The sequence below is a fragment of the Halyomorpha halys genome, unplaced genomic scaffold, assembly GCF_000696795.3.
Source record: "Halyomorpha halys isolate HHAL.00 unplaced genomic scaffold, Hhal_1.1 Scaffold460.1, whole genome shotgun sequence".
Lineage (NCBI taxonomy): Eukaryota > Metazoa > Arthropoda > Insecta > Hemiptera > Pentatomidae > Halyomorpha > Halyomorpha halys.
The window spans coordinates 184,087-201,265 of record NW_027114568.1 but is presented as its reverse complement, the minus strand read 5'-3'; the positions used below and the strand labels follow the sequence as shown (position 1 = coordinate 201,265).

Here is a 17,179-nt window from a genome sequence, read left to right as displayed (position 1 = left end):
TATATAGTCAACCTTACCAACTGCAATGTATATACATATATACATTGCAGTTGGTAAGGTTGATATATATAACTCTCGTCGACAATCAACTGTTGCAACGTATTAACCTTACCAACTACAATGACGATAGGTGGGATAACAGCATTCTTATGTATTATTTTTTGTTTTAATTATTTCTTATCTTTAAATTGATTCGTTTCAAAGTTTTTATTCGCGTCATCAACAGTTGAAAGGCAACTTGACTAAAAAATTGTATCAATCCCGGGCCCCAAAAAGAAATACGTAAGGGACCCCAAATGGTCTATGTACACCTATGTTCTAAAATTCAATCTCTAAGGAGATAACAAAAATTTCTTATTATTATTCTAATAACAAATGTTTATTATTAGAAAAAGTGTCTTATGATTAAATAAAAAAATAGTCGAAGGTCTACTGCACTAGCATCCTACATATAACCTGAATCCATTTTACCCGCATTCCCCGATCACCAACAATTACCCGATGAAAGATGAATGATACCCGTTAATCGGGCAAATACTCAAAAATCGGCAGGAACATTATGTATATTACACATCATAATCATAAAATTACGTAATAACCTTGAAACCCCATCCAGAATTATAGCAGAACACATGCAAGTAAAAAATATAGCTGAATTTATATCAAATAATTATTTCGCAGGTTTCTAGGGCGCATTTAAAAGAACCATCGGATACATAATTTTTTTTTAAATTTAAATCGGTAATGCCGCAGCTGTAATGGCTCTCTTCAGTAGGATGAATAACTCAGTTTTTGGAAATTAACTACTTGTTTTATGATATGAATAATCATTGCTGGATGTTGTTGATGAGATTATAAGAACTTATAAACGCTTCGAATTATTGTTGATTCAATTTAATGTAGTATTTTTGTTTACTATTCATTAAAATTCTACTCTTATATAACCCATTTCCTCTTAACTGGAGATCAACGAGCCATAATCCCCTACCTTTAGAGGACAAAGCAGAGTCCTCTGACCGCATCACAGGATTGGAAGTGACCCGAGGGGATTAAGCGAGAATGCATTTAGGCACGGTCACTCAGGTCAGCAGTTGAGAAACTGACCTCAGCCAAACTCCTTTTTCAAAGGTTATGGGGTCGCTTCAAATTTTAATCTTCGCATAGAACAGTGGAACTACTAAATAATTATTGAAGTAGAGCGTTTGGAAGATATGATAATTTATTCTAATTGAAACTTATGGACTAGGAAAGAATAAAAAAATATTTTTTTTTTGGAGTACAGTAATATTCCCAACTATGAATGCTAACAAATATCTGAAATCACTGGGTGTTTCATCGAGATCAATAATGTATATAATAATTATAATGTACCCGAAAAGCTTTGATATAATAAAAAAACAAGAAACAATAGTTGTTTATTTAGGAAATTTTACATAAGATTGGTTGAGTATTCTTCTACTAGCAATTTTGCATGTTTAAATATTTCAATTTCCCGTAAGATAAAATCGTGAATGTCTTTTGAAAGAAATAGGAGTACAGGTTCCCGATATATTCTCAATGTATTACGATAAGTGATGATTTTGTTCTTTGCGATTTTTTGATTTTCCGCACATTTTTCTCGCTAATTGGTCAAGAAACAGTACAAAAAAAGTTGACTGTTTTTGGCCTATTTACGGCTTCATTATGCATCTGATCAAGGAAGTGACCCATATTAATTCGCCTTAGAAGAGATAGTGAAAACAAATAAGTGGATAAAACAAAATAGATCATACATAAAGAAATTTAGTTTAGTATTTTTTTTCTTAGGTATTTCTCGTTGTGTCTGCATGTTGTTATTACAGTGTTGCTTTAGGTACACTATACACAAGTTCGAACTAGCTGGGAAATAATGAACCGCTAAGGGACCATGCCCAAAATAAACTAATTACTCGCGGGACCCGAGGGTTAGGTACTGGCGGGGTTGAAATAGACCTGTTGGCTGCGCCTAATGGTTGGAGCTCTATTTATTATTTACAGCTCTATTTTCCGCTAAGTACTCTTCCCAGTCTTTGGGGTCTTTTTAGCAATTACAACCACAAGTAAAATATAATAATGACATGGTATTGAAAAAGTTTTATGATTGCGAAGTTCAACTGCTAATATTCTTATTAATCCTATTTAAATCAAAACCTGAATATGTGGCTTCTTTTTCAAATTCGGTTTAGCAGTATTAATGAAGATATTTAACTTTCGTTTTGAGACACTATGTTTCACACAATATTTCAAAAGCTACAGAAAATAATTGTATTTCTGTTAATTAAAATAAATTATTTTTAATTTATATTTAATTTATATTTAAAACTAGCGTCAGAGAAATTGCCAGCTCTCCTTCCATAACATAACTAACCATTCACTGACGAAAATGCCCACCCACCCTGTTTCGTGTTTGTTGCTGTATTGGTCATGTATATAACAAGTCATTTACAAAGCAGAGGAATGTATAACAACGAATAAGACCCAGCAACTGACATATTTATATTAATACTTTCTCATCCGGTAAGACCAACGAGTTGACAGGTGCAAACCAAACGCTGAGATTCTAGATATCCTTTGAAACCCGGTGACAAAACGTTAGTATCATGCATCATAGTGTCACATAATTTATTTTTTAAGCTTATTAAATCTATTGTTCACGCTGGTATGAGACTGAATTGTGCATTATGTATTGTCTAACTTTAATAACTTTTTTTTTTCTCGAGGATGGCCGAATTGGCCGAAATGTTGGACTGTTGGTAAAATAAAGTGTGTTAAGACTTAACATGGATACCATTTGATTCATTTAAAAAATGGACTAGTCTCAAGAAATTGAAAAGATTATATATAAAATAATAACTTTTTTATTTATTTATTGTAATTTACAACTGTACAAAAAAACAAGACAAATACGATAAGTAGATTGGATGAATGTTTCAAACACTTGAAAATCTTGGGATGGAACTATCCAATTATATCATATTTTTGAATAGATTGATTTAAAAAGTCAATAACTATTTTTTTTTATTTTCTTCTGTAAGGACAATAATAACCACTTGTATTTTTTGCCCTTAAATCTAAACAACATAGACGATATTTTAAAGCCTAATTTTCGCATTTAGGATTAAGGTTTTTGCTTCGTTCGGGATTTTTTTTAAAGAAAGACCAATTACTTACTAAATATAGTCTTAACCTTTATTGGACGTATGGCACCTCTCGTGTGACAACAGTACTCTGTCACTGCGGTTGTATCTCACGTGGGAGATGGCGAAGCGAAACTTTAAGTTCTTAGAAATCTTTAAGATTTTAAGTTCTTAGGCAAATTTGTTTTTGGGGTCCGTGGGTGATTTGTTTTTTGGGGTCCATGGTGGATTTGTTTTTGGGGCTGTGGCTGATACAATTTTAAGTTTTTTGGCAAATATATAAGAACAATGTTTTTTCACTCAGCCCACTGTCAAGGCGTATTACCAGTTTACCTGTTTTGGTCATTTTCTGATTAATACTTCTTTTACCTCTCTCCTAAGATTTATCAGTGCAGTTCACTACTAGTCATTTTAAATTTGTTATTTTACTGTATTACTTTAAATATAAATAAAAATTTTGTTGAATATGGTGAAATAATTTTCAGATTTTTGGTTGTATAGTGATAGTTTTTTTTTTAGAAAAAAAGATTCTTAATCTTCTTATTCTTCTTTTTCCTGTGTGCCGTCAAGCGTGGAGTCGCAGTCTCAGTCCATCCAGCCCACCGGTCCCTGTACCCAGGCTAGTCTTCTCATCTCCAGGATGGTACGTCCTCTTCCTGCCCCTAGTTTTCCAATGTACTCAGAGTACATGAACCTGGGTTTGCCACGAAGCCGTCTTTCATTCGGCCTAGCCTCCAAATACCACCTGGCTTTTCTGGTATAGTCCATTCTACAGACGTGTCCATATCACTTTAATTGCCGTTCTTGCATGGTGTCACGCTCTGATTTCACTCCCAGATCCTCCCTAATCCTTTCATTTCTAACACATTCTCGCCTGGTCTTACCAACTATTCTTCGGAGGAATTTCATTTCCGCTGATCTCATCCTTCATATGTGCTTGTCGAGGACTGTCCATCTTTTTGATCCATACAGGAGGACTGGGAGGAACACGGATTTAAATATCCGTATTTTGGCATCTCTACTTACTTCTAGCTTGCCTATAAGAGTTTTGGAATCTGATGGTACATTCCATTGGACTTCTCTACTCGATTTAGAACCTTCTGGTCTATTTTAAATCTTTACTAATTATGGCCACTAGATACGTATAGGTATTCATAAGTTCTTGGGGTTCACCATCATACATAATCCTAGGCTCTGTGTTTTCTCTTCCGAAACACATAATTTTGGTTTGTGGTTTATTCGCAAACCTCTTATCTTCAGTTCCTCAATCCATTCATCCAAGAATGTCTGAAGAGCCAGATTCAGCTGTCATTACGATATCATCCGCATATATCATCGCTTGAACCAGTACTGGATTCCAAAAACCTACTAGTGCTCTCGGCCATCTCCTTTGTTTTATTATTAGTATATCCCATATCTTCTGCATCTGGACTGAGTCGCAAGCTTTCTCTGCTATCATACTCAAACAAAAAATGGGGTTCTGGGTCTGTCCTCTATGTCTGAAAGTTGCTTGCTCTTCTTCAATATCTTGTTCCACAATACCTTGCAGTCGTTGCTCTAATATCCTAGTGTATATTTTGTACACCACTGAGGATAGGTATATTGGCCTGTAGTTATCACATTCGCTTTGATTGCCATTCTTGTGAATTGGGGTTATGATGTTGTTTTCCCATTCTTGTGGCAGCAACTGAAGGTCCCAAATCTTCTGGAACAGTATTTGAAGGTACTTGATCATTTCATTGCCGCCATATTTTATAAATTCCGGAGCTATGCCATCTGGTCCTGGAGCTTTTTCTAGCTGAATTTTGTAAACTGCCAACTTGACGAAGTTCTTCGGTCGCATCGCCCATATCTTCAGGATAGGTGTCCCTCTTCTCTACCTCTCCTACAGTCTCTGTAGTTATGGTGAAGACGTTCTTCTATTCTAAATTTTCTCTGGAAGAACTGCCTACAGACTTCAAGCACTTCCTTTTCTTCGGCCATCAACTTCCCATGCATCTTTAACGTTCCTGTCCGGTTTTGACCTCTTAACCTTCAAGGCTTTCGTAATATGCCAGTACTTCCTAATATTTTCTCCATAGTTTCGGTTAAGCTCTTGACCAAACTTCTCCCAAGACCTCGTCTTAGCAAGTTTTATTACTCTTTTTGTTTCGTTTCGGTTTCTTCGGTACTTTATTCTCTTATAATTTTTCCAGAACTCCTTCTTGAGCGTGACACTTCTTTTGACACCATTTAGTTTTCTTGGTTCTGGGCCTTATTTTTTGTTCTTCACATATTTCACATGCTGTACTATGTATGCAGTTCCTAATTCCATTCCAGAGATTATCCAGCATACTCTCCCCGTTTACTTCTTGGAGGCGACTTTCGAGCAGTGACCAGTATTCTTCTTGTTTATTTTCTATTTTCAGCTTGCTAACATCAATCCGATCATATGATTTGCTGGATTTCTTTCTTGGTTTGATTATTTTTGTATTCAATATAAGTAGTTTGTGGTAAGTGCTTAGTTCTACCCCCTTTATGACCTTTATATCAGTGAAGAGCCTTCTCAGGACCCGGTCCATTATAAAATAATCAATGATGCTTTTCCCCGTGGTTCGTTCTCCTCTCATCTCAAAGGTGATCTTGTGGACAGATGATTAAATCAAGAGTTGCCTATCAGTATATTATTTTCTATGAAGAATTCTATGAGTCTTTGGCCGTTACTGTTGAGCACACTTTCTCCTCTCCACTCATGCTGAACTCCACTCCATACTCATCTACTTTATCGTTGAAGTGAACACAAAGTCTTTATCTAACATTAATAAACAGTATCTAACTAAAATTTAGTTCAACACTTTAAATTTAACATTCAAAAGTTAATTCAGACATGGGAGTTAATAATTTAAAGAATATAACTTCTACAGCTAACGCTTAGCTTACTTATAATATTTCACAAGATGTAAACATTTTTAAATCAACATAATTCTTCCTTCAAACAGACTAGACTAAAGAAACTATCTTGAAAGGGTTACTTCTGTCATAAAGTACCTCAATGTTGGATCATCTTCTCATTTGTTGTTACCTATAATGTAAAGTATAAATTCGTAACCACTCTGTTCTGTATTTTTTTTTAGAAGGAAAAAATTACAGCTTAGCTAATCAAAGATCTGGGTTATCGGACCCAATCTACCCTTTCAGAACTAGTTCATTATGAACTGACAGTACACGAGAGAGCACGGACGGAGTAGTTTATGTTTTACCTTTTCGTGTGCCTCACGCAATTATCGGCCTCGTGTATAAAATGCAATTCAATCGGTACATTGACAACAGTTATTGTGACTAGTAGTTTGTGGTTACAAATGGGTATTTTCTTGTGTTTTTCCTTAAAAGTAGAGTGTTTATTTACTTTTAATTTTTTTGAAGAGAAATTATTTATATATCATAGTAGTATTAAAAACAGGTTGATCAGAAAAATTGAAATAGTGGTATCTTCTTAATCTTATTTTTACTTTATCATTATCTCCAAACATTAGTGCGAGTTGAAGAAGTTAATGTATATCCCCACAAAAAAGTGTTTAGAATAAATCGTTTAAGTTTGTAGATAATTTAAATAAACAATTTTTATTAAAATATTTTATCGATTCAGGTTTTGCGACGCTCCTCCATCAAGTCCATAATTACCTTGGAATTATTTAGGCCAATAGTTCCAAACTTTTTAATTTTTAATTAGCAAGTTAGGTTATCCTTTTCTTTTTTATTCTTGTAACTAGATAGAACAAAACGTACTTTTAATAATTACAAGTGAAAACATACTCGTTAATTTTAGGAGCTACGGCACCCCTAACAGCCATTGGCTAATAGGGCAAAGGCCTGATGAAGAGAGATAGGCAGTGAGAGCAAAAAGCCTCTAATAAATAGATCCCGAGGGCACCTGATTCCCCGAGCAATAACTTAGGCCCCCCTCGTTACAACGGCAGCTACAATCATTGCCTCCTCCTCACCTCATCCCCTTTCACTTCCACTACAAACAATATCTCACCTTTCAATTCCCTTCCTCGATCTGCTCCAGTATCATGTTGTATACACCACAGTAGCTATCGCTTTAAAGCTATTCCGCTATCATCCTTCGATAACCAACTTCAAGAGAAACCTATTCCATAAAATCCTATAGATCTTCCATTCACGCCTTAGCACTTTTCAACGGCTATTCAGTTGAGACTATGATTGAACACTATAGTTGAAGATAATTATGATTGGAGAGAATTTTACTTTCATTGTTGTGGACGATTAACTAGTAGAGAAGTAACAAAGATTGCATCAAGCCCACTTTCAGAGCAGATATTGAATATTGGTGAGAATGAGGTAATGCAGACTTCACACTTACACATACACATATATATAATTCTTATATTTAATAAATATGTAAACATTTATCGAAGACAATGTGAGAAAAAGGATCAATCGATTGCTTATGGATTTTTATGGATAACTGTTTCTGATAAATTTTCGTATGTAGGATACAATTGTAGAGTCAAAACGACAAAAGAATAACGAGTTTTAAAGGATCACTGCTTGATTATATACCTCCTCTGAATTATATTTATCTCTTTAACTTCTAAGAACTATGAGATATTTCGATTTTTTTTCTCTATAGTTTTCAATTATAATCCTATTTCAAACAATTTTTCTAAAATGAATATAATTTTTAAACTTACTACTAATACTATATTTAATACGGTATGTATATATAATTCGTCGTGATCAATATTAAAATCAAATACGACATATAACTACGAATGGTATTTGGTATACTCACTCATATACTCAGTAAATCAAATTTGTAAACAAAAAGGTTATATTATACCTCGATAAAACTTTCAAATCCCATCCTACTTCATGGAAATAAATGTAGTTGTACAATTATCCAAAATGGAAAAGGCTGAATTACAGGCTAGACTGGTGATAAAAAGAGACTATATGGTTACAATAGGTATAAATACGAAAAACGTAATACCATGCAATTGTAAAAAAGTTAAAATGATGAGTTATACAGAAACTTTGGTTTGCCATCTAGGCAGACAATCAGTAGCTATTATGCTATTTATTCAGTAGAAAAATGGAAGGATCCAGTGAGTGCTACAATTAGTAAAGACAAATAGAATTTTAAAAATCTATTAGAAGTATTGATATCTGCAACGAATTATCGTTTATTTTTATAAAAGACAACGAATACATTTAAATTGAATATTTAAAAAAAATTGAGCCTTTTTCAAATGCCAACTGGAGAAAGTAGGTACCTAATACCTTAAGAAATATATATTTATATTTGAGGCTTCCCTATATTTAATTCAAAATACTTTATATTCTTCTTCGGATTATGATTGGGAAAATTTACAGGCAACGGACGGCAAATTTATCGATAACGAACATACAATATTGAACATAATAAACCAAAAACTTTTTATAAATAGTCACGAAAAATCAAATCTAATAATTATATTATAAATATAATAATAATGTGAACCACTTCAACCCACGAAGGTTCAGGAGTTCAGTGTTTTTCTAAGCAAAGTACTGTTTTTAGAACAACGGTTATACAATGATGTGATTTTTCATGATCTCGTTCAACTGTCACATTTTTCCCCAATGAAGGAAGCCCACTTTATGGAGGGCTCCAGAATCCACAGCGTTGACTCTCGGCCACAGTAACAAAGTAAAGAATAACCTAACACAACCGGATTGGAACACGGGTCCTAGGAGTTATTAGCAATTTTTCATTAATAAAAGTATAACATAATATTTCGCATACCAGAAAAAGAAAAAAAACAAACGTTCAAGTAAATAGAAACCTTGACAGGTATATTATTATTATTATTAACATAAGATCTGAAGTAATCACTAAAAAAAGGTTGTTTTTTTTACTTATCCTACATCGAAACCTGTTGTTAATTTTCTAACATCCTGCTTCTCAGCCTGGAAGTAAAAATAAGGAGAAGGAGGGAGAAGTGACAGAAATCTGGAAAGTTTCGGCCGACGTCTGTGTGTTTATGTAGCAAAGTTTTTTAATGGTCCTCATTTTGAAGCTTGGGCACGATCCCTTTCTCAATCGATAAAAACAAAGAAGTTGTAAAAAGAAAGGATAAACATTACCGTAATTTTTTGTACCTGAGCTGAAAGAACTTATATCAACCCTTTCGAGGACTTTTTCTGGATTAATTGCTCTGTATGATGACTCAAGGTATTGACATTTTTCATTTAGATACTTAGTTAAGCTCTTACGATTTTTTCATATTATATAAAATATCAAAAATTATAGTTTGACATATGTCAGGATATAATTGTGAAAAGCATTCTGTTGCTAAAGCAAGATGGATGATTAAATTATGATTATAAATGACTCAGAAGTTTTGTGTTGGTGGTGGGAGAAATCAGTGCATTTACGATTTCCTAGTTACAGTAATTAGTTATTCTTCACCGAAAGTTAGTTTTCTCATATTTAATGTTTTCAATACGTTGAACACGATAAAAGTGTTCATAAACTACTTTTTCCGCCTCTTTAATTTCATTACACGTATCATTACTTTTGCTAACACAGATCCGCAACCTCTTGAAACTTGACTGCATCAGTGTCTGTCTCCTGACAAAGACTTCAGGAAGGCGACAGACTCCCGAAGAAAAAAGAACAGGCCTTTAAGTTTTGTAAAATAATATTATGAATGACCCACACATGTTATTATTGTCTACCAGCCGAAGAAATCAGAAGCAGAGTATCCTCCTCGTTCGAGGTGTAATAAACCACGGGCTACGAGTGGAAAAATTCTAAATTGTTAAAATAACTGCCTGGAAGAGATAGAGCTCACCTGACCAATTTCTACAATTCCTACCTCTGGTTCACAAAAACGAGCTGACCTCTTCAAACTATTGAAATCTGGGAAGGCTCTGATACCAACTATAACTAGCTCATGGATATGGTTTTTGAAAAGAATATTCTCAATATGACAGAATACATTACTTAGTATTGTATTTACTTATTACAATAGTAAACTCTTACATTTTCACACTTAATTACAGATTTTTCTTTTAAATTTAAATATAGAGAGTAAAAATAAATGTTCATTCAAATTACCATACTAAAACGTAAATATAGTCTGAATTTTCTCGTTACAGAGGAAATATGAAATACAGAATATTTTTCTTATATCATTAGCTTAGCTTATAATGATTAATTTACAAAATATATTTTTTAAATTTTAAATATTATCAAAAAAAAAATTGAGCATTGAATTGTATTTTTTATAGCTATTGTTAAAATATATTTAGTATTGATACCAAAGCCGAGTTCTCATTCAACTGCTTTCCAATTTTCAATTTACTTCTGATTAATGCTCTCTGTACTACTTCAGAGAACTACCTATTTCGAATTTTCGGCATGTTCCTCACATTATTTCAGATTCGAAGCAGAACGAGGGTTTTATCAGATATGTTATCTGTACAGGATACTGCTCACCCGAACCAATGATATTTATTAAAGATCCTATAAAGTGAGGTATATTAATCCATTTTTGCCATATTGGTTAGCTAGCTGAACGGTTCCTGGTAGGGTTGATTAAAACTTTGCCAATAAGCGGAAGATGAGGGCCAATCCATCGTGAGAGACTGATGGTGCCTGGAGGATGTGGTCCAAGCGAGATAGGTATCGGGATCTTGGATAAATGGTCTCCAGCTTCACTGTATAAAGAATGGTCCTTGTTTCTTGACGGATATTACCAGTGAGCAATAACCTTATTTTTCAACGGAACATTAATTTTTAATATTTTTCTCGTCCTAAGGGAAAGATGCGCCGTTATCAGTTTCTTTTTCGCCGTATTAAATTGGATTGAATAAAATTTCCATTAGTGTTTATTGCAGGAATCTCCGATTTATCATGAGCAATATATTGCCACGTTTAAGACTTCTGAATGATGATTTTTTAGGTACTGTAAACTAGAAAAAGTGAAACGAATTTTTTGTAATTGTTTATAATAAAATATTCATGTTTCTTAAAATGTGTTTTAAGTTGATTGTTATATCGAATATGGACTATCTGGAACAAAGTAAGTAAGAATCATAATGGTTGTTATATTCGTTATATTCATCAGGAATTTATAAGATTTAATTACTTATGCGATAGTGAATTGTTCCGTTAAATTTTTAAAATAATGTATGGACAATTTAGTTTAATCTAATAATTTAGTAGTAATTTAGTTTAGTTTATAGTTTGGTTAGTTTTTTCTTTATTATGGAATTCGGATTTATATCTCTGCGACTTAGTAACTAAATAATAGCAATTTTCACAAAACTTAACTTTTCCTAATTCTGCTAACTGTTAGACTAATAGAGATTTCTTGATAGTTCAGGTTTCAGCTTCTACGCAAGTATAAGATTTTCTTAATTGATTATCTGATTTTACTAAATATTTTTATCCTTAGTAAGTATATTTTTATCCTAATTATATTGATTTTTATTCAGACCTGTATTGGTCACTATTTCAATATTAAATAATCGAATTTCAAAAGCCTCCGTAGACACTCCTCGGCCGATATACAAAAAAAATTGAATTTAAAAAGAAAATAATAAAATATAAAAATCATATTATTACTTTTTTTTTTTTTTTAGTTCCACCTGAAATTGAAGTCGAAAGAAGCTGGGTTCATTCAGGCGAAGGCTACGAAGCTCAGTTGGTATGCATCGTACACGCTGAACCAACATCAGAGGTAAGCCCAACATTACTTTATCTTTTAAAAAATTTAAACTTAGCATAAGCATATAAATGCTACATAAATTTATGTTTAAAAACAATATACCGGGTATATTTTTCTATCGTAAATTCGTTATCTACAAGTTTTTTCATTATTCTTTTATTAGATCCTTACTCTCTATCAGTTATTTAAAAAAACCTTTGCCGAATGCTAAGACCAGGAAGCTTCCTCTTACTTTTATTTTTAAATATGTATCCGCATGTATGAGTTAAACGTTTGCTAGACCAAAGACTTAAAAAGAGAAAAAGGAGAGATAAATGACCAACTCGGTTGCTGCTCAAACACTGACTTTAATTGAATCCAGCTCATCTATACATACATTTTGGTCAGCTGATCTCCTCAGTCAGCTGACATCAATGTAACAGCTGACTCAGGCTGTAACTCCCCCCCACCAGTTTATGAACAATCCTCGTAAACTAATACAATACAATAAGTAACATACAAAACAAAAACAATAAAGAAAAACTATTTACAATAAAAATAAATTCCTATACACATATCAATGTAAAAACTCACAAGCTCCTTAGGAATAAACGCTAAATACATAAATCAAACCTAAAAAAATTTTCTTTATTGTAAATGAACAAGTTAAAATGGAAAAAACATTATTTACAAAAGTCAAAAACAATCTTAAAACTAAAAACGATAAATAGAATAAATAACTAAATTTTCTGTAACCTAATCTAGTATTGGCTGTCAGTAGGAAAACACTCCAGTTTTTATTTTATTATTGCCAGAAGTTTTACTTCTTCAATATGGACAGTTCTCCTCTTTTTGGGTTCTCTGATACTTTCTATTGTAACAATATTGTGTTCCCTTATAATTATTACCCTGAATAGACCCTCGAATCGCTGTATCTCTTTACCTCTGTTAGACCCGAAGTTCCTGATACAATCGTCCCGAATTTGATGGCTCCCATCCTGCCAGCCGCCTTCAAATTCTCCCGCGCCTCCCTACTGGTTTTTTCCTTCTCCATTCTTCTCTGGGCCTTCTCCAATCTGAAAGGGCCTCCTGACTGAAGTTATGTATTACATTTTTCTTTTTTTTTTTTAATATCTCGAGCTCAAATCGTTCTAAACATTCTTGGAATTTCATTTTGTTTAATTTGAGATATGGAGCTATGAGTTAGTTAAATGGTTAAAAAGGACAGACGGACAGATTATACACGTTTAATACAACCATTTTCAGGATCTTGATCTCGACTTGTTTTAAAATATTTACGATATCTGTTTGAATAATTTAGGCCATAAAAAATAAAAAAACGACTCGTATCCATGGCAATACTAGAACTGTGGCTTTGACCCCTTAATTCGTGTAGTATCTAAAAACGGTTGATTTTTTGGCCTTAAAATGCAGCGCCCAATATACATTCCACAGGAACGTTCTTCGGTATTGATTAAACTCTTATATATTTCTCTGATAACAATAATTTCAAAAATGATGGAAAAAATTATTGTATCAAATCCCATTCACAACCCAACTCTGAGGGCCCTCGTCCCTCCCTTCAATTTTGTACCAACTACTTAACCTAATCAAATATCTAACAGCTTCTTGAAGGTCTAGCGATTTTCAATCAAATGACAGTGATTTCTTGTCCTTTTATAGCGAACCTATTCTTACTGCCTCACTTATTCTCTACAAATTATATACAGAATTAATCGCGCTGAGAAATCTCGCGTGTTCTTAACCACGCCATGTAACTAATGTTCCATTCCCCGTTTCTTTTATCTATAATTAAAACCTCTTGATCTTGTTCATTTCACTCGAACGTAACTGAGATACTTTATACCCACATGGTTTCATGATTGTTAATAATAGTTTTTTATGGGCATTTCAAGAATCATTATTTATTAACAACCTTTTCTACAAAATTCTTTTATTAGTTTATAGATTGCATTTAAATTGAATCGAATATTAATAAACGAGCCGAAATGGCTCAGCTCATACATTCAAGCCAGGCAGGGGCAAAAATATTTCATATATCATTGTCATTGACCCTCCGGTAGTATACACAGCCTTTGAATGTCTCGCAGAACACAATATTATTTGTATGAATGGGTTTAATTATGTTGTATAAATGATTTATTTTATTTTACTGTTATAATATCAGCCTGTACATGTTGTTTTAAATATTATGCTATTAGTATAATGTCATATACAATGATGCGTTATTAAGTAAGATAACATTAGGGGTACGTTTCAGTGAATTTCTTCTGTAAATCTTAAACATTATTATGTATCCAACTAGTTCTAGCAGATAAACAGTCTTAGAGGTTTTAGTATTCTAATTTGGTACAGTGATTTCATGTAGAATTTAACTGAATTCGATTTTGATGACACTTGACCAGGTCATTTAGTTTTAGTTAAATAATGAATCTAAAATAAAACTAAGCAGAATAAGTACATAGTATTGTGCTAAAGTAATTAGGAAGTTTGTGAATAAAACATTGTTCAGTTTACATTTGCTTTAAGAAGAATTAAATTATTTAATTTCATGTGTAAATACCATAAAACAAATCTCAAGTCCGGTTGGATATTCTATTTTTTTTTTCAAGGAATTTAATAACTTAATTGATTCTCGTCCCTCTTAAACTCTGCTCACTTAAGTTGTTTATTTTATTGTGTGTATTTTTGGAACCCCTGTTGAAAAATTTTCGAGGAATAAATAAAGACTTCGTTTCTATTTTTAGATGCTTATAAGAGTCCTAATTAATATAAATTCGTGTAATTGCGTTTCATATTCTGCTGAATCTCGATTATCGCTACCCCTGTTGTCAAAAGGAAACTTTTAATTAAAAAATGTTTTGTCCTAGAACTATATAAGAATGTAATTAAATTATATTTCATTGTCTGGTGTTTGGATGGTCGACTTAATGATTCAACCCTTTTTAAGAGCATTTTCTGCTTCTCGGAATCCTCTGAAAGCATTTTTCTCTAACTTTTTAAATATGATTTTGTTCAGTCTTATAAATATATTAACTTAAGACATTTTCTGTAAACATATTATTTTATAAAAACGAAACAAACAAATAGAGAAAAAATGAATGTGAAAATTCAGCTATCAAACTAAACTAACAAAGTACTGTAATTTATTTCTATTATTTGAAAAATTATTTTTTTCTATATGATATGAACATAAATAAGAATTATATTAGCTGAGGGATGGTTTTAATGACAATTGAATTCACAATTTATTATTGAATTCAAATTTATCTTTTTTTATAATTAATCTTCTTAAAATAAACATAGCACTTGTGTTGCCTAAGAAATCTTTATCACATACAACAAGTAAAATGTTTACGTCTTTATTTTGTAAACCTACCAGTTGTTGTTTGTTAGAGCTTAAGGGCGTAAAACATTCATCAATACCCATGATTCTTATTTTATTGTCCCAAATATGTGGATTTATCCCTTTGATACTTATTATTTTGTTTGTGACGAAAGTCTCCGAACTATTTAAATTTGAGATGATTAATGAGTTTCAAATTTAGTTTAAATCTTGTTTAACAAGTTATTTCTTCACTAAAAAAAATACCAATTATCGTTTTTTTTTCGTCATCATAAGCCATTGGTGGAAACGCCTGACTATTTCTAACCTAACTCTAAATCCGTAGAGTAAAACGTGCATTCTTGAAAAATATGGATGACATAGTAGACTATCACAATGTTGACACTTTGGAGGTGGTTGTTTGTTGATGATATATGAATTAGTGAGATTCCTTTGTCTTATTCTAAATCCAGCGATTGCGACCATCTCCCTGCGATCGGTACGATTTGACGGTGGCCATCATGGGCTTAGTTGTTTTTTCAATTGTCTTTAATTTGCTTCCCGGACTTTCATCCCACATGGCTTGCCAACTACATCATATATACAAAAGTGACAGTTAATTGATTCCGTCTACAGATTATATTAATAACTAAGTGTAATTAATGAACGCCTCAGATTTTATACCATTTGACTGTTTCGGTGATTAAACAGTAAATATAAGTCTTCATTATTTACTTAAAGAGAGCCACCCATATGCTTCTTATTTTATCAGCATGCCACATCATAATATAGTATAAATGTTATATTATATCAATATTCTCTTGTATACAATAATATGTTAAAATTATTGAAAATTAAATGACTCTGAAACATATAACTAAATATTTTTTTTTTTTTTGTATGTTATACTAAAATAGATTAATAATTTTCTTATGAGTACGGCTGGCCTTCCGGTACGAATAATCGACTGCTTTTTTAAAAACTGTTATTTTCTTATTTTTTAAACGTGTTAATACATTGTAGAATAATTGTAAATTTCCATAACTTGTTGTTCTATTTCTATAACTATTAAAAAGAACCTCTTGTGTATAGGGCTATCTAGCACAGGTAGGATTTGTGAGTCCCTGCGGAAAAGCGCCCAGTCGTGGAAAGCATTGCCTTGTTCGAGGATGGTGTAGCTCCGAAGTCCGGGCCTCCACTTGCCGTATTAATAAATCTCAGCTCTATATAAGCCCCGGCTTTAAAAATTACGCATCCGAGTTAGAGCGGAGCAATAGGGGTTATAATAGAGATTTATACTCCAGTATTTTATGTTAAACCCCCGCCGATTTCGGAGCCCCGATCCGCATACACCGTTAAGGAATATAATGTCAGCAATTTATAAACACTTTCACTCCTTATATCAAGGCACTGGTGGGAATATATAGAAAAATAAAAGTATGAAAGAGGATGTCAGAACGCTCTCATTGAAATTAAAATATCAAAGCGTTATATATAAATAACGTTCTAATGATATCTCTATCGGAATAACCAAAACATATACTGAAGAATAAAAGATATTTTTACTCAAAGCGCTCAGTCTCTCACAATAAGCTTAATTGGAACTGGATGACATGAGAGAAACTGAAAGCACTCTTCGGCTCAAACTCCGAACTTGAAAAGTCTAAATTATTTTTTGTTTTGGAAAATTCATTTTCAAATACTCTTTCTATTTTATTATTCAGTAACTTATAAATAAACTAGTATAAAGCCCTTTTAACGATTACATTATTATAATAGTCTTTAAAAAAGAAAATCGATAAGTCACATGATATTTGTTTGGGTATTTTGATTCGTCAGCTTAGAGCTAATACAACCCTCCTCGTTGGCATGAAAATTATAGACTACTACTTTTTTATTTTTATTTTATATATAAACTTCTATTTATTAATAGAAATTACAATCTGCCAGACAGTTTTAGGTAATAGTGAAGAATGATC

The 17,179-nt window shown here is 32.5% G+C and overlaps 1 protein-coding gene across 5 annotated transcripts in view; it reads left to right on the top strand.

Annotated features, from left to right (window-relative positions):
• LOC106683060 (limbic system-associated membrane protein) overlaps positions 1-17,179 on the top strand; it is a gene marked incomplete at its 5' end in the record, with an annotated part of 446,735 nt that overhangs the window by 330,382 nt on the left and 99,174 nt on the right. For all 5 annotated transcript variants that reach the window (XM_067051729.1, XM_067051727.1, XM_067051728.1 and 2 more), the window contains 1 exon segment: positions 11,790-11,887. In XM_067051729.1, the coding sequence (XP_066907830.1) occupies positions 11,790-11,887 (98 nt within the window).